Genomic DNA, 18,130 nt, shown 5'->3' on the forward strand with positions numbered 1-18,130 from the left:
TACGCGCACGCACGTGCACACATTTTTTGTTGTCATTTAATACCGTGCTGTCAGAGCGAGCCGAGGGATCAGACGGAACATCCTAAAAGGTGTAAAGTGAAATTAGTTACAGTATGACACTTATGCCCTTTTCCCACTCTTATCATCCTCCTCCCCACACAACGGTTGCCCCCCCTTTCCTTGTTTCCATAATCTCTCACTCCTCACCTCCACTCTTCCGTTTCTTCCTCCTGTCTTTGTTTCTTCTTCTCAATTCTCATTCTTATCTCCCCTTTGCCTTTATTGTTTATAATTTATATCTGTTTCTCCATTCCATCCCATCCTCCAGCTATCGTTCTTAACCCTGTCTCTCTCTTTGACACTAGCCTCAGTTTTCCCCTTCAAAACTACTGGTCTCCCCATTTTTTATCTTCCAAACCCTCCATGCCCTCCTGTCACTCTAAGCCTCCTCTCCTAAGAAAATCTCCTCTCCCTCACATCCGTTTTCTCTTTTCTTCCTGCGTGGCTCTCTCTCCCTACTTCACACTCATCCTCTCTCTCGGTCGCTCGCGCGCGCACGCTTAGGCCTGTGATGGAAAATGTTGAGCAGCAGTGATGTAATGTGGTGCTGTTTTGATGGCTGTCCATGCACGCACGTGCACAGACGCGTGCACTGCACCACACCCAGCTCCTCCTGCCCCTCAGATAATGGATCTCATCTGATCCTCTTTCCATCTCCCTATAGAACACGCGGAGACATACATTCTGACCCCCCCCCCCACTCTCTCACATACACACACGTGTGCGCACGCACACAGGAGTGGACAGCCTCCATACTAAACAGCAGTGTGAATGCTTCTCTTCCATACCTTCCCCTCATTTCCCCCATAGTTCTCATATTGTGTCTACCATCTTTTCGCCTCTCTTCCCTTTGCATATTGACCCTGACACTCCCCCCCCCCCCCCCCCCACGACCCATCCCTGTATCTGCTGTGCTTGCTGCGTTACTGTCTATTTCTGGCACTTGCCATGGCTGTTGCTGTCTCTTCCTCTCTCTCTCTGGTTCTGTTTTGGTCTCCCACTTGTGCTCGCTGTGTCTTCATTTTCCCCCTCTGTCACCCACCCATCTCCCTGTTCTCTGTTCACCAGCTGAACATTGTCTCATCTCCATCCTTTTTCTGTCGCCCCCTCATTGACCCTCCTGTCCTCCTCACCTTTAGGGGTGTAACAATTAATCAAACAAATCATTTTAATTGATTATGAAAAAATATAAATCTACAAGCTCTGCAAATCTGCAAGCTCAGCTTGTTGATTGCCTATTTTCACTATTTGTTCACAAATCTTTTCTTCACTTGTGCTAATTGATTTGTTCATTTCGTTGATACAATGTATATATCATAGATATTTGCAGCTCTCACCTGTCCTTAGACTTTTCATTCTACTTGAGCACCCGCTCCCAGGCTGCTTTTGTTCTCCTCTTCCTCATGTTGCCAGGCTTCCCCCATCCCTCTCTCTCGCTCTCCCACACGGTAAAATATATATTTATTTTTTTACTGTGGTTCAATCGGCTCTCTGTCTCTGTCTCTGTCTCTGTCTCTCTGTCTGTCTCTCTCTCTTATATATATAGTATTAATAGGGCCTGGGACATGTTGTCTCTGGGTAAGAAGCTGTTGCCTCCTTAATAGAGATACTGTATGGGTGATGGCTGTGTATCACAATCAATAGCTTTCAGCCTTTCAGTCAGACGGCAGTGACGGCATAGTGGTGTGGTGAGGAAGGTGTGTGTGTGTGTGTGTGTGTGTGTTAAATCATACAGTAACCTGTGTTGTGACTTCCTTTAGTCGAGTGAGTGTAAGTCAGACATCTCTCATTGTACTCGTCATGTCGCTAATGGAGCCGGAGCTTCTTTTAGAACAGCGCGGGCGTGGTCCTCGCCTGCAGTCCCGCTGTAGCCTCACCCCCTCTTTGTCACTATGTCTGTCTCCCCGTCCCTCTCTTTCTCTCGCTGTCTTTCACCGCCCCCCAGTTGCACGGCACCTGTATCCGTCGATTCCCGTAACCACTTTGGCAGCTTCAGCCTTATCGGCCTTGATGAAGAGAAAGCCAAGATTGGCTCCTGTCTTGGACCAAGCCACAACAAGCACACACAGCCCTCTTTTCTGTCTCCTTCCTCTTTGTCTCTCTCTCCCTAACATTACTGCACAGTGCACACATGAGGTAGAGCTACAGTCGCTTGGTGTGTGTGTGTGTGTGTGTGTGTGTGTGTGTGTGACTGTCGTGTCTACGAGTGGTGGATGGTGTATTAATCATTAAGAGCAAGAGAGAAACTCCCAGACAGAAGGATGCATGTGGTTGTGGAAAGAGAGAGAAAAAAAGATAGCCCAGGAAACATGGAGAAACCCTCCCCCCTCTCCATTGTGGCTAGCGAACAAGAGACAGGTCATTTCCACGCTCAATGCTGCTGACTTGCTCTCATTGTGTTATTTTGGTAGCAGCTTGAACTCTGAACAAAACGTGGTTTCCACTGAGTTCCTGAGCCCTGCCATCATAATGTTCAGTTCCTGAGCCCTCTGCCATCATAATGTTGAGTTCCTGAGCCCCCTGCCATCATAATGTTGAGTTCCTGAGCCCTCTGCCATCATAATGTTCAGTTCCTGAGCCCTCTGCCATCATAATGTTCAGTTCCTGAGCCCCCTGCCATCATAATGTTGAGTTAATGAGCCCTGCCATCATAATGTTGAGTTCCTGAGCCCCCTGCCATCATAATGTTGAGTTAATGAGCCCTGCCATCATAATGTTGAGTTCCTGAGCCCTCTGCCATCATAATGTTGAGTTAATGAGCCCTCCCAATCTCCCATCATAATGTTGAGTTCCTGAGCCCTCTGCCATCATAATGTTGAGTTCCTGAGCTCTGCCATCATAATGTTGAGTTAATGAGCCCTGCCATCATAATGTTGAGTTCCTGAGCCCTCTGCCGTCATATTGTTGAGTTCCTGAGCCCTGCCATCATAATGTTGAGTTAATGAGCCCTCTGCCATCATAATGTTGAGTTAATGAGCCCTCTGCCATCATAATGTTGAGTTCCTGAGCCCTCTGCCATCATAATGTTGAGTTCCTGAGCCCTCTGCCATCATAATGTTGAGTTAATGAGCCCTGCCATCATAATGTTGAGTTCCTGAGCTCTTCCATTATAATGTTGAGTTCCTGAGCCCTCTGCCATCATAATGTTCAGTTCCTGAGCCCTCTGCCATCATAATCTTGAGTTAATGAGCCCTTCCATCATAATGTTGAGTTCCTGAGCTCTGCCATCATAATGTTGAGCTCCTGAGCCCTCTGCCATCATAATGTTGAGCTCCTGAGCTCTGCCATTATAATGTTGAGTTCCTGAGCCCTCTGCCATCATAATGTTGAGCTCCTGAGCTCTGCCATTATAATGTTGAGCTCCTGAGGCCTCTGCCATTATAATGTTGAGTTCCTGAGCCCTCTGCCATCATAATGTTGTGTGCAAAAAACAAACGTGCACACAAACCCCTGCTTATATTTGTTCCACATGTCACATGTAGGCTAGTTGTGTGTGTGCCTGTGCACATACACTGTTGCGCGAGGAAACTTCACATGATGTGCAAGCTAGATTTGTTGACTTCACCTTTTTGGTGGTGGTGTTGTTATCCATGTCTTTGATGAGGATTTGATCCTTGTACCACGCAATGTCGAGTCACACCTGACTTGCGCGCACTACTTGCACCAGCTTGGTGACCTGACAAAAATCCATAATGCAGTTTAGAGTGCACAAAGAAACACCAGGATTTCCATAGATAAGCTTCAGAAACATTAATCACACACGCACAACAAAAAGAACACGTAGAAATCTCGACCTTGCATAGAACATACTATTTGATACTCTGCACATAACGCATTCTGATAAACAAAAGACATTCAAGCACTTCGCTCTAAGCCGGAATTTGTAAGCCGCAAAACAGTCATATAGATTTCTTGTCAAATGAAACCCACTCTGTTGCTTGTGCACATCACCACTTGCATGCATACATTAGTGAGTGCTTCTGGGCAACCGGTTCTCCTGGATGATTTGCATTCAGTGTGCATGTTGTGCTGTTGCTTGACTTGTGTTGTGGGGTGAGACAGACCCACACAGATGCACACATAAACACTGCTGCTTCCTTGTTCAGGCAACAGATGACAGATATTTTGGAAATGCTTGCTTCAACAAGAGTCAAGACTAAAGCCCCGCTAGCATCCCCTAGAGGCCATGCTTTTTATTACACCCAACTGCCACCACCATCCTTTTGAAGGATTAACACATATTGTAGACAACACCTATGGCTTAAGGTTCTTTGTAGTGTGTGCAAACTCCAACGGTCTAGGTTATAAACAACTTATAAGCATTTATCTGCATGCACAAGCTGTGAAGTGACCCCTGCCAGTGTCCTTGGCATTGTTCATCACACAGACAGGCAGTGTCTGTAAAAGTTCTAAAGTGACCTTGTCTTACTTTATTATTTTGTTCATTTGGGAGGGAGAGAGCATATTTATGAACACAGTAACAAAACTACTATACACATTACACTTACAGTATAGTTAAGAGTGAAAATACATTCAATCTGTTGTTGTGTCCCTAGTCTCGCGTTACCAGACTGTTGTCGCTGCAATTTTGCTTCCATCATACAGTCTTGAGCAACGGAAGAGCTATCATGAGTAAAATATAAAGCGGAAGTGGAGCTTCCTCCCCATTTCCGTTTCGTTTTTACAGTCGCGCACATTTATCCTAATATAAATAGAAATCATCTAAGAATATATAGCTTGCTGCTTAGCAGAAAAGGAAATAAAATTTTAAATGTAAAGATAATTTAAAATATATTTTCGTGAACGGAAATGGCAGCTTCCTTACTTTGATTTAGGGAGGTGTAGTTCCAGACTCTATATACTGTAGCATTCGAAGATTCTGGAATAGTTGTCTGGCTACTTGAGACTATTGTGTCCCTAACACATAACTATAAAAATAAATCTTACTGAAAGAAACTGACCTATGCCAGCGTCTTTGGCATTGTTCAACATTCATGCTGCATCTGACCCCAGACAGACAGTCGGTGTGGCAAAGTGTTGGTTGCCAGTGTGGCTAATCGAATGGTACACAGTACACTGCTCTCTGTACAGGTTGTCTCTATGGAACTGTATTACTATCCTGAATTCAGTGTCAGAAGATGATTAGTGGGATACTTTGGCTGCCTAGTTGGATATATATTTGTATTCAACCTTTATTTATTTAACAGAGCTGAGGTGGTTCGGGCATCTGGTTAGGATGCCTCTCGGGCGCCTCCCTGGGGAGGTGCTCGTGGTGTGTGTGTGTGTGTGTGTGTGTGTGTGTGTGTGTGTGGGGGGGGGGGGGGGGTGGTGTGTGTGTGTGTGTGTGTGTGTGTGTGTGTGTGTGTGTGTGTGTGTGTGTGTGTGTGTGTGTGTGTGTGGGTGTGTGGGTGGGTGCGCTCTGAAAAATTGGCTCTATATTAGTGTCTCTGTATGTATCAGGAGGGAACTAGTTGTTCCTGCAGTAGAGACAGCCCGGATTAGACAGGCTACTGTTTAATAGATTACAAGGGAACATGGCGGCCCATCGATTGCCTCCACTCATCTTCCAAGAATTCATCCGAGTAGGGTTACAGCACCAGACAAAACAGGAACACTTGCCAGACTTGCGCGTGTATGTGTGATGCGCTAGACCTCTGGGAGATGGAATGCTAAGGTGTAGCGCAACACCTACCATCAGCTCCCAGTACTTATCGCACGACATCAAGCCGTGCTCCTCATACGCTGAGTTGGCGGTGCCCGGGATAAATCCATCCATACATCCATGATGCTCCATTTATCCTTCCACACCTTTCTCTAGCGTGACAGTTTTGATAAAGTTTACTTTGGATTCCTTGTTGACAGTGAATCATGTTTGGTGTCTAGACAAGATTTGACTCCCTGCTGTGTTTACGTTCACACTGCAGTGCTATATCACCGTGGTCGTTTCTGTTATGTACCTCACGCTGCAGGATTCTCACACTCATGGTCCACGTGCTGGCTCAGCTTGATGTACAAGACACAAGCCTGCCCTGTTGGCTGGCGTAGCCGTCTGGGCACCCAGCCTGACAGTGTGTTGTGGGTTCGAGTCCCGATCACGACAACCTTTGATGCGTGTCACCTCCCCAGCCCCATTTCCTGTCAAACTACTGTAATCTATCAATCAAGGCAAAAAGCAAAGAAGACACAAGCATATGTCTACAGTATATAGGCAGGCTCAGAACAGAGGGAACTCTTTGATGTTTTGTTATGGTGTCTGATAGGGCTGTCACAATTGCAAATTTAAGTTGACTAGGGTTAGGCCATAGCCATTTGGGCAAGAGGCTATGGCCGTGCAAAACTTAGCTTGAATGCATTAGAATCATGAATTATTTTGGGTCAAATCTTCTGGCCTATATCGTGTCCCAGGACCCACCGATGCTCATTTGAATGAATAAATCCCAGGGAGATTATGCGTCCTAATAACCAATTGTTTTTGAGAAAAAGTTTGACTCGCCCCTATTTATTCATGTATTGTTCATTGTATAAATGACAATGTATCAATCTGGTTAGTCTAATGCGTCTTTTTGGAATTAACTACATCTCTGCCACAGGACGCAGAACTAAAAACATCACTGCCTTTTGCTGATGCCTATCACTCATCTCTGGAGTCCTACACATACCTTTCTGTCCAGTTCAAATCTCTCCTGAAGACCTCCCCTGCACCACTTAACTTTATTCCCTTTCTCCTGTTGATCTCAACAAATTAACAATTGATAAATACTAAACGCTGAATGGAATCTAATCACAAGCATTAACAATGAATGGTCACAAATATGTGATAAGGTTGGTGTTTTAAGAGCCAATATCACCCACCCGACCCACAGGTCATTCTCACCCACTCAGTAATACCCTACCCCAACCCCAACCCCACCCCAGTGACAATGATTGTCTGTATCTCATTTTGCAACTGTTTTTTAACCTTTGTCAATTTCTTTTTACAGCTGAATCTAGAAGATCGATCCATAGTCATTAGAGACATTGTGCGACGAATGAATTCCAATGTAAGTGGGTCCTCATTGTCTCTCTCCTCTCACTCCTCTTTTATACCTGTCACATGCTCACAGTCTTGCTTCGCTCGGTTTCATCACGCTGTTCTTTTAGTTAGTTTAATTGCGTCAGGCATGACTGGAATATCATTACTGACCGACGCATACAGGCATCAAAGGAGCGTTAGCTGATGAAGACTGGAGTTGCAGTGTTGAAATAAAATGTGTGTAATTCACATGATGGGATGGCATGCCGCTAATATTAAAATATTGGTACACCACTGAAAACAAGAGCGGAACATTTGCAATAATAAAGAAGTTGATGCTAGGTTTGAATAGAATGGCAACTTGGGACATCAAGTCAAGTTTCATGTTGTGAGATTTGTCCTCTACATTTAAATGTGACTCTTACTATTAGGAGTATATCTCTTTGATACAGTGCATCGCTTAGCTTGCCTTCTTGCTGTCTGATTGGTTTCCAGGACAACCAGTGTGGTATTGTGACCAACATCGACATAGAGTGTGCAGTGAAACTCGTGGGGACCAACTGTGTGCTGTACCCAGTCAACAGCAAAGACCTCCAGCACATCTGGGTAAGAATGGTTATGTGTGGAATTATGGTAGCCTACGATGAAGATCTGTACAAATTTTGAATGTACACGATTGAATTAATCAGCATGGCATGCTATTCATTTCAACAAACTATAGGTAATTACTAATTTCAAACCTTTTTCTTAAAACGTTTTATTTTTATTTAGTCAAGTATTTGGGAGAGTTCTGGGCAATGGCAATAACATGCTCTAATATCAATAGAACTATTTGTAGTAGACATAAAAAGATGTGTTATTTTGAATGTGATTTTCCGTGTGGTGTCAGAACTCACCCCACTGTTGTGCTTGTGTTCCTCAGTCTTTTATGTATGGCGACTATATAGCCTATGACTTCTGGCTGGGGAAAGTATACGACCTGACCAATCACATCATCCTCAAGCTGTCTAATGGAGCCAGGTAATCAGTGCGAGTGGAGTATGTATGGCGGTGGGGGCGTGCGTGAGCATGAGCGAACGTCTGTGTTTGCGTCAGCATTGTCTTTCAAGAACATGCGCATGAGAATGCTTGGTCTATGGGTGTATATGGATCTGATGCATGGCTTGCGGTGTGCATGGGATGTGCACACAGACACACATGTGTCAACCATACGCTCTCTCTCCTCCCTCCAGGTGCTCCATGAGTGTGGAGGACGGTGCCAAGCTGTACGATGTCTGTCCTCATGTCAGTGACTCGGTGCGTAGCCACAAGCTCTCATCTGTCCTCATGCAGGGCTGGCACGGTTACAGATTTGAGTTGACAATTAATTGTCACACAAATAATTGCAATTAATGATTTCATTGTGTCGTTTTCTTTGCATTGAACATTGGAATGTTACAATTTGAAGTTTGCCTTTTAGGCTTTGCAATCACAAATTGCACAGGGCAGATATGACTAATAACAAATTACAAAGAAATCACTGACTAATTTAATCGTTTTTACATGTTTTTCTTTCCAAACAAATATACAAAATAGCTATTTTGCTATTTCTGAAAAAACGATTGACGATTATGCAAAACTAATTGTGATTAGGCGATTATGTAATAATTGTGACCTGAGGCCTCTCCTCATGTCAGAGACGTGTGTGCGTAGCCACACACACACTCATCTGTCATATCCGCTACAGGAGCTCGTATATCACCTCACCCCTCCCTCCTTGCTAAACAGCTGAGCTGGGTTCCACGGTCAGCTCAATTTCATAAAGGCTAAAGAACTGAAGGCCTATTCATAGTCTGGATTTTCGGTGGTGAGGTGACCACCACTTGGTGGTGAGCTGACCACCAGAGCTGAAATAACGTTGAGCGGTGGTGAGTAAAAACAGAGAGAAGGCCTGGAGTGGTGGCGGTGGTTTGCTCCTCACCGCGGCTCGTGACGTTACGGTGGTCACCTAACCAGACTATGTATGCGCCTTGATACAAAGAGATGACATGGGATTGACCCAAATACAGTGTTTGTAAGACAGGAAATAGGGTTTCCTTAATTTGGTTTCTTTTGTACATTCAGTGTGCAAGAAGATTGCATTAGTTTGTAAACAATGTCAATATATAAAATTCAGTTACTGAACATTGATTCAATGCCTGAGCCTATTGACATGTATTATTGGTTCTTGTGTTGTTACCCAGGGTCTGTTCTTCGACGAGGCCTATGGTTTCTACCCAGGTCAGGTCCTAATTGGTCCTGCAAAAGTCTTCTCCAATGTGCTGTGGCTGTCGGGAGTCAAACCTGTCCTCAGCAAAAAGTGCAAGTTCAGGGTGGTGGTCGAGGAGGTAAAGCTGGTCACTAAATGTGTACACTTTTCCGGGAAATGAAGTAAACCCTTATGTGTTCATTGCACGACATTCAGTGTTCCTAGATAACTCTGCATCTTTGTTCTTGGATGCTGTGCTCCTCTTGACAGGTCAAGGTGGTTGAGCTGAAGGTGACGTGGATTACCAAAAGCTACTCCCCCAAAGGTTCAGACAGTGTCTATCCCCCTTCCTCCACCATAACACAGGAAAACCTCTCCAGGTTGGACTTTTTTCTTCTTCTATTCTATTCATTACATTATAGCTAGTAGCCATTATTCATAGATATAAATATACCTGTTATATTCAGGTTGGGCGATGTGACGAATATATATCGGCAATCGCCAAATATCTTTATTAGGCGATTTTCTCAGATTTATTTTTATTTTATTTTGCAAATTTGAATACTCCGCCTTATCGAAAATCCAACTCTTAAAATGTAACCCAATTAACCTGTACAGCGGAATAAAGTGTTGCAAAATGTGAATTCATTTTGTCCAGCAAACTCGCAGCAACAGCTGTGTGTGCATGGTGGGGCGGCTATTATAGGTAGTGGAAACCCCCTCCCTTTGGAATGGTATGCCCCAGTAGCAGTGGGGAAGCATTGGTTATGTTTACGTCCATCCAGCCCCAGTTTAATACAATCGAATGCACACTGCTGTCTCATGTCTTATTATTATACACACAAACATGTTGTCAGAAGACCCCAACGTAGATTAAGTGGAAGAGTACCGTGCTTCACTGCAGGACCCGTGAACATATTGCTTTTATAGTGTGAATATATCATCAATCTGAAATTTTGGCATATCGCCCAACCTTAATACCTGTACATTTTGACATCTCCCACTGGGAGGAAACCCCGGGGCAGACCAAGGACCAGATGCGGGGAGGGAGGGGGGGTATCTCCACACTGGCCTTGGAACGCCTCGGGATTCCCCAGGAGTAAATTGTAATGTTGCTCTGGAAATGGAAGTCTGGAAATCTCTGTTGGAACTATTACTCCTGATTCCCCGAAAAGAGGTTGAAGATAGATGGGTGGATAAATGCTTTATTTTGTACCTTAACTGTTTAATTCCTTAAACGTAGCATTATTTCAATAGTTATGAATTGAGCTTGAGACACATCTAACCTCAACAAATATGGTTGAACACGATCTCACTAACGTTAAGTGCATGTTGTTGTCCGCAGGGTGAGGCGACTAGGGTACTATGACCACACCCAGAGGCAACTGGGAGAGAGGGCGCTCTATGTCTTCCCCGCTAAGGGAGATGCCACACGCATCACCTGCGAAGGACCTGAAGGTGCTCCTGTCTTGCCTGAAGACCCAGTGGCCAGGAAGGTGTGTGTGTTTGTGGTAATATAAAGCATGTTTGATTTATTTGTGTCACTGTGTCAACTCTAATTTGGTAGTGGATGAAATTGTGAAATTAAATTGTGTGGTTTGTTTTCAACAAGCATTTTTTGCTCCAACCATTCGCCATGTATCATGCAGAAGCAAACGAACGTTTGCAATGCTACAGGGACACCTGCTATTTCACAGACTGAAAACACCAGCCTTTTTGAGTTAGTTGATTGTGGGTGCGTCTGTTCCTCCTGCAGTTGAAAAGAATGTTCAAGAAGGATTCAGGGAAAAAGACTGAGAATGCTGACCCACAAAGTGCCAATCAACACTCTGCAGAGAAACCAGAGGGTAGGCGCGCACACACACACACACACACACACACACACACACACACACCTTAACAGAAGACATTTTGGGTGGCACCAGTAGCTGAGAACTTGATAGCTCTGTGAAAATAAGTCTTACTCATAGGATTATTAAAGATCCGGTGATAAATGAGGCCAAGCTCATTGCAGTGGGAAGTGAGTAATTGGAAATTATGCTGAAGTGCAGCAGCATGAGCACTTGAACAACTTTTAATACCTGAGCAAAATAAGGAATTAATTTGTATCTCTCAAGATAAAAAAATAAAATGCTTAAACATTGAGAGCTGGGAGAGAAAGTTAATCTTTATTTATTATTTCCTTGTCCTTGCCTGTATGTGAGAAAAACAAATGGTTATTTATACCCTGTGGCGTGCATGAATGTGTCATTTCAGTCTTCATTCAGCAGTTCCTGTGTACCTTATGTTTTCTGCTTTGATGTGAAACACTTTATATAGTATATGAGGGAAAAGCTAACTGTTTTTATTATTATTTGACCAACCCATTCCCAAAGTAATCTGTTCTGTAGAGAATCTAGTCTTCCTGGTTATAATCTCTACTGTTTTAAACCTAACACACACTCCGCTTCTCTCTCTTTCCTATTGTTACCCCCACCTCCAGCGGCTCACAAATCAGTGCAGACAGAGTCCTCCTATCCCAACAACAACAACAATGGTCCAGTGGAATCCATCGTTCACAACCCCAAAGATTCTCAAAACCCTGCTGATGGCTGGACGGAGTCCGGGGAGCAGGATGCCGATGACGAGGGTGCAGAAGACACCGACGACACAAGGTCTCTTTGAAGTTTTATAGGATTTTGTTTGTATTTTGTTCACAGGCTGAATTTGTGCGTGATGACATAATTTGATGGATTACATCACCTGATCTAATTTTGCACAAGGAATCAATGTATCTAAACGTGTTTATTTCATTTTCTTGAGTGTAGAGATATGATATGATTATTACATTTTGACTTGACCTTGACCTTTTTAACTCAAAAGTTAATATCTCTTCAAGCAAAGCCTACTGATTATTTACTCCCAAGTTTCATGACAATTTGGCCATTCATTCTCAAGTTATTTCTCTAACAGAAAAACAAACAATGGGTTAAAACATACCTAAATTTTGATGAATTTTTAACATGTTGTAACTAAGGCTGTCAAAAATAACGCGTTAACGGCGTTAATTAATTTCGTTAATTAATTGCGTTAAAATATTTAACGCAATTAACGCCCGTGCGCGCGGCTCAGGAACGTCCAGAGCATAACAAATCTGTCACTGTGTAGCACACGGTCATGATTGAACAACACCAGAGAGATGGCTTGTGTATTGTAGTTGGGTTGCCACAATGCCAAGTGGTTTGATTCTGTAACTCTGTTGTGTTACTTTGTCTGCCTAGCAAAGCCCCATTAGGCTACACTACACACACACACACACACGCCTCGTCGTCTCCTCCAGATTTCCTCCCTCCTCTGCATGCATGCACACACGCACAGTCGCACACTACTAGTGTGTAGCTATCAGCACGCTGCAAGAATCACACATGTTTTATACCGTCGGCGTCGGGTCCGTCGCAACTCGTGGACAGTTTGAAAATGCGGGTCCTACGTGCATTAAGCCATTAACGTTGGTCCGGCTGGTTTCATTTTGTCCTACGCGATTACGTGAATCAGCATGGCTGCGCCTGCAGTAGGCTATTACCAAAACAAACACATGGTACTTTTGTGTCGCACATGGAAAGCAACTGAAAACGACCATGGATATATTAAAGACAGTTCCCCTGTGCTGCTGTGCACAGCGGAGATAATGCAAAACTCCAGGTACGAACCAAAACACTGACTGAAGCTGATCATTCACGACTAACTATCTCCAGACTAGTCCTGCAGTCCCGCAATGAAGGAGAGACCATCTCGCCTCTCACTATAGTCCACTACAATGCCATTCTAGCCTTAAAACCTACATTTATGTTATTCAACAATTACTTTAGCGCAAAATATAGGCTTCTCTAAACCAAGCCCTGTTTAAAAAATGCTCATGTGACATTATTGTATTTTGTGAATTAACTATAGTCTACAGTTTAACCCATTGATTCTCAGCTATTTTAATTTCAAGGACCCCCAAATTAAATTGATAGAAAGTAGCCTAGGCCATTTCATTATGATCTTCATCTCTGGACTGGGACCCCAGTCTCCATCCATCCATCCATCGTCAACCGCTTATCCGTAGTCGGTTGCGGGGGCAACAGCTCCACCAGAGTGTTCCAGACTTCCCTCTCCAGAGCAACATTAGTGACATGGGGGACCCCAGTCTACATGGCCAAAAGCCAGTGTTCATTTAACTGAAAGTGTAGGCTAGGCCTACAAATGCTCACATCACATCATGGCTATACTAAATGCAATAGAAAACAAAAAACATTCAAAAACGAATGTATATCCGCTTTCTGTCATTTATATTTCCATTTCCACAACAATAAACAGGAAAACATGGCATATTCTGGACATAGTTCGAATGGTGATTAATCATGATTAAATTAATTTTGAAGCTGTGATTAATCTGATACAATTTTTTAATCATTTGACAGCCCTAGTTGTAACATCTAACCCCACCCTTAGCTCCTTGACCTCCTCGGCCAGCTCCACGGCCTCCTCTCAGAGTGGCGGTCTGGGAATTAACCGTAAGAAGAGCATCCCGCTATCCATCCGCAACCTGAAGAGAAAGCACAAGAAGAAGAGGACTAAATTCTCTCGCGAGTTCAAGCCCGGAGACAGGTTGGTTAAAGATTAATGTGGAATGGTCTGTTTGTGTCAGACTCTTCTATTATTTTCGTTATCTTCTATCTCAGTGGTCAACTTGTGGGTTGAGGGGGTGGAAGAAAGCAAAATATAGAGGTAATCTCTTACCTCTATCTTTTACGTTCTCCCACCCCTTCCCTCTCTCCATCTTTCTGTAAGATGTTGATTCTGTACTGTATTCTGAACTTGGTGACCTCCACTCTACACACAGACGGCCTTTTAGTGCTGACCTCCTAATGGTGTAACATCCTCAACCTTTGGCTAGAGAGGCACACGCACATGCGCACTCGCACGCGCACACACACACACACACACACACACACACACACACACACACACACACACACACACACACACACACTCTCTCTCAACACGCCTTCCATTTTTTATTCTTACCCTCTGACCTGTGCACATACACACCCAGATCCATCCATCTCTTTGTCCTTTGCTTTCTGTCTGCATTGCAGACACTCCACCCCCATCCCTTCTCTTCTTTGTCTGTGTAAATGACCACACCGCTCCTTCCAACTGTAATGCATTTCAGCGTTTCCGAAGATTTTACTCAAAAAAAATCGAATAATGGTGATGCAGGCGTCATTTTATTTGGCTCAAATAAATTTATTTCATTTGATATCGGCTTGGTCTCTGACTTGAATCTAAATTTAGGGGGACATCATGTCACTGTCAACCATGTAAACACTATAATTAACACCCTCTCTGATGTATTTACTCTGAAGATGGTGTTGCTTGCACATAAATATGCCCACGGGGAGCATAATTATAGTTGCCGTTTACGCCATGTAATTTGTGGAAGGTAGCGTCTGCTAACTGCCCACTCTAGTTGAGAAGATTTCGAAACAGAATGTTCCCCAAATCATCATGTTTCAAATAATATATCCACCCATAATAACTATTTATAATTATTTTCATTAACTAGCAAGGGTGTGCATGTGTGTTGTGTTCCTTCAGGGTGGCAGTGGAGGTGGTGTCCACCAAGACGTCAGCAGATGTGATGTGGAAGGACGGTCGGGTGGAGAAGGGAATCCGATCAAACACCCTCATTCCCATCCAGCACCTGGACAGTCATGAGTTCTGTCCCGGGGACTTTGTCGTTGACAAGCGACGTAAGATTAAACCCTATTTTCAAAATGTTGAAGAATTTAACTACATAAATAACAGCAAGTTTGACTTGTCTCATTGATTATAAACGTGTTCATTTCAGTAATATCGTATTGGGGTATTATATAAAATAATGTCTTGTGAGATTTAATTAATTGTATCATTGTTTACTTAGAATCTTGGTTCATGGATTGTTTGAGTGTACAGTAACTGTTTGTGTTGTGCAAGACATATCGTATATACCATGCCAGTCCCTGAGGATTGTGAAGTGATGGCTTATCTAGGCCACCTACCTTCAGCCACCTACTGCCTACAGTATCTAGGCCAATTCCTGAACATATACCAAGTTTATGTATGTATGAAATGGACAGGAAGTGTGGGGATTTACTTTCAAGCTGTGATGGCGTGTCACAAACTGTCACAAGCTTTCTCTGTGCACATCACAGTCTGGCACACTGCCAGTCTGGATTACCAGCCAAGGTGCCTGGACCACTGAGCCACGACCCAGGCCAACATTATTTCAATACATGCTAAATACCAGAGTGTCTGCTAAATGTCTTAGTCCACCCTGGTACTTTGGAGAAGAGCATCTGCTAAATGTCTTAGTCCACCCTGGTACTTTGGAGAAGAGCGTCTGCTAAATGTCTTAGTCCACCCTGGTACTTTGGAGAAGAGCGTCTGCTAAATGTCTTAGTCCACCCTGTACTTTGGAGAAGAGCATCTGCTAAATGTCTTAGTCCACCCTGGTACTTTGGAGAAGAGTGTCTGCTAAATGTCTTAGTCCACCCTGGTACTTTGGAGAAGAGCATCTTCTAAATGTCTTAGTCCACCCTGGTACTTTGGAGAAGAGCGTCTGCTAAATGTCTTAGTCCACCCTGGTACTTTGGAGAAGAGCGTCTGCTAAATGTCTTAGTCCACCCTGGTACTTTGGAGAAGAGTGTCTGCTAAATGTCTTAGTCCACCCTGGTACTTTGGAGAAGAGTGTCTGCTAAATGTCTTAGTCCACCCTGGTACTTTGGAGAAGAGTGTCTGCTAAATGTCTTAGTCCACCCTGGTACTTTGGAGAAGAGCGTCTGCTAAATGTCTTAGTCCACCCTGGTACTTTGGAGAAGAGCGTCTGCTAAATGTCTTAGTCCACCCTGGTACTTTGGAGAAGAGTGTCTGCTAAATGTCTTAGTCCACCCTGGTACTTTGGAGAAGAGTGTCTGCTAAATGTCTTAGTCCACCCTGGTACTTTGGAGAAGAGCGTCTGCTAAATGTCTTAGTCCACCCTGGTACTTTGGAGAAGAGCGTCTGCTAAATGTCTTATTCCACCCTGGTACTTTGGAGAAGAGTGTCTGCTAAATGCCTGCATTCATTACAATTGTAAATTGTGTGTGCATGTCCTTCCAGCTCAAGCCTCCCAAGACCCGGCAGTGTATGGTGTGATCCAGTCTGGTGATCACAAGGGCAGGACGTGTGCTGTGAAGTGGATCAAACTCAACTCCTCCAGTGACGACGTGGAGGTCAGTTGTGTGTGACTGTGTGTCCATTCTGTCCACCTGTCCTAACGGTTGTTTAATGCGAGATAGCGAGAGAGAGATACAAAGTTAGAGAGATACAAAGTTAGAGAGAGAGAGAGTGTGTGTACGGCAGCTTGTATGGATGTACCTACGCGCATGTCGGGGAGGTTAGTGAGTGCAAGCAAAAAATTATGGTTACCATAGCAACATGGCTCTTATTTGCCATTAGGGGAAACATTGTCGTTATGCTTCGATACCTGGCTATTGTATGTTGTTCAAGGTTATAGATGTTCTACTGATATTGCATGCACCAGTCATCACACTAGGTAAAGGAGTTTTGTCTAATCTATCCTAAAGGCAAATGTTAAATTCATGGACAAAAAAATTATTATGATCAAGTTTTCTGACTTTTTCTATTTTTAATCCCAGGTCATAGGCGAGGAGGAGGATGTGAGTGTTTACGACATCGCGGACCACCCAGACTTCCACTTCCGTACCACGGACATTGTCATCAGAATATGGAACTCTGAGAACGGACAGAACGGACAGACCAACGACTGTGAAAATGAGGTGAAATGTCAAATGGGGTTGTCTAATAAATAATCGAACCTTGAACAATCACAGACTTTATTGTTATTAGGCTTATCAAACACATTCAATGTATTGTATGGTTTTGTTTGTGCCAGACATCGGTAGGCCAGGTCTCCAGAGTGGACGTGAGCAGCAAAGTGGAGGTAGTGTGGGCTGACAACTCCATGACCATCGTCCTACCACAGGTAACCATGGATCCATTTCAAATTGATGAAGGAAGATAGTGCACGCACAACCGTGGCCCAGGAGCAAGACAAGCAGAAATATCAACAGTCTGCAGTAAACTGGTGATGCTGAAAAGGCTCCTCTGAAGTTGTATTGCTCGTCAACGTTTCGATCTTATTCGATCTTCATCAGAACATATACATATTCATGAGCTTTTTCGGCATCACCGGTTTAAATTTAACTTCACGTACAGAATGTGGACTGTCTGAGCAAATTGTATGTCAAATGTGCATAATATTAATTATAAGACCTGAGGCTATAGGGCATAGACCGATTCCGTACCGGTTTCATGGTCGCAGCCCACGTATTTCCTGTAGGCGGACTCGACGTAGCTGCGGGGGTAAAACCCTCACCAGGCGCACCTCTTCCACTACAGTGAACGGCAGAGTGACTGATGTTAGTTTGCCTCAAACTTTACTCCTTTACCTGCTTTTTTACTAACACTAACATTACAAAGATGCCCAGAACATCGAGATGAACCTGTGTAGTTTATGGCTGCTCCAACAGTAGTGGCAACATAACAAATAAAATAAAAACGGAATGTCTAATATCCACCGCGTTGGCGGGGACCAGAGCCATTGAGCAATGGTTGAGACAAAGCAGTGAAAGATACATAACGCCAGTCTTACCCAATACCAAATATTTCTGTTTTATTAACACAAGGCTGCTGTACTTTATACCCCATACTTTAAATGCTTAGTATGAGGTATAAAATACAGCAGCCTTGTGTTCATAAAACAG

General features: G+C 43.8%; 1 protein-coding gene across 4 annotated transcripts in view; it reads left to right on the forward strand.

Moving 5' to 3' along the window:
- Window positions 1-18,130, forward strand: part of ube2o (ubiquitin-conjugating enzyme E2O) — a 38,462-nt gene that overhangs the window by 8,501 nt on the left and 11,831 nt on the right. For all 4 annotated transcript variants that reach the window (XM_083765752.1, XM_083765751.1, XM_083765753.1 and 1 more), the window contains exons 2-15: window positions 7,041-7,100; window positions 7,568-7,678; window positions 7,995-8,092; window positions 8,305-8,368; window positions 9,295-9,438; window positions 9,570-9,679; window positions 10,645-10,795; window positions 11,056-11,146; window positions 11,782-11,953; window positions 13,773-13,928; window positions 14,922-15,076; window positions 16,464-16,576; window positions 17,003-17,143; window positions 17,260-17,349. In XM_083765752.1, the coding sequence (XP_083621878.1) occupies window positions 7,041-7,100; window positions 7,568-7,678; window positions 7,995-8,092; window positions 8,305-8,368; window positions 9,295-9,438; window positions 9,570-9,679; window positions 10,645-10,795; window positions 11,056-11,146; window positions 11,782-11,953; window positions 13,773-13,928; window positions 14,922-15,076; window positions 16,464-16,576; window positions 17,003-17,143; window positions 17,260-17,349 (1,656 nt within the window). The remainder of the gene's footprint in view (window positions 1-7,040; window positions 7,101-7,567; window positions 7,679-7,994; window positions 8,093-8,304; window positions 8,369-9,294; window positions 9,439-9,569; window positions 9,680-10,644; window positions 10,796-11,055; window positions 11,147-11,781; window positions 11,954-13,772; window positions 13,929-14,921; window positions 15,077-16,463; window positions 16,577-17,002; window positions 17,144-17,259; window positions 17,350-18,130) is intronic.

This window comes from Protomyctophum parallelum, assembly GCF_964188405.1.
Source record: "Protomyctophum parallelum genome assembly, chromosome: 5".
Lineage (NCBI taxonomy): Eukaryota > Metazoa > Chordata > Actinopteri > Myctophiformes > Myctophidae > Protomyctophum > Protomyctophum parallelum.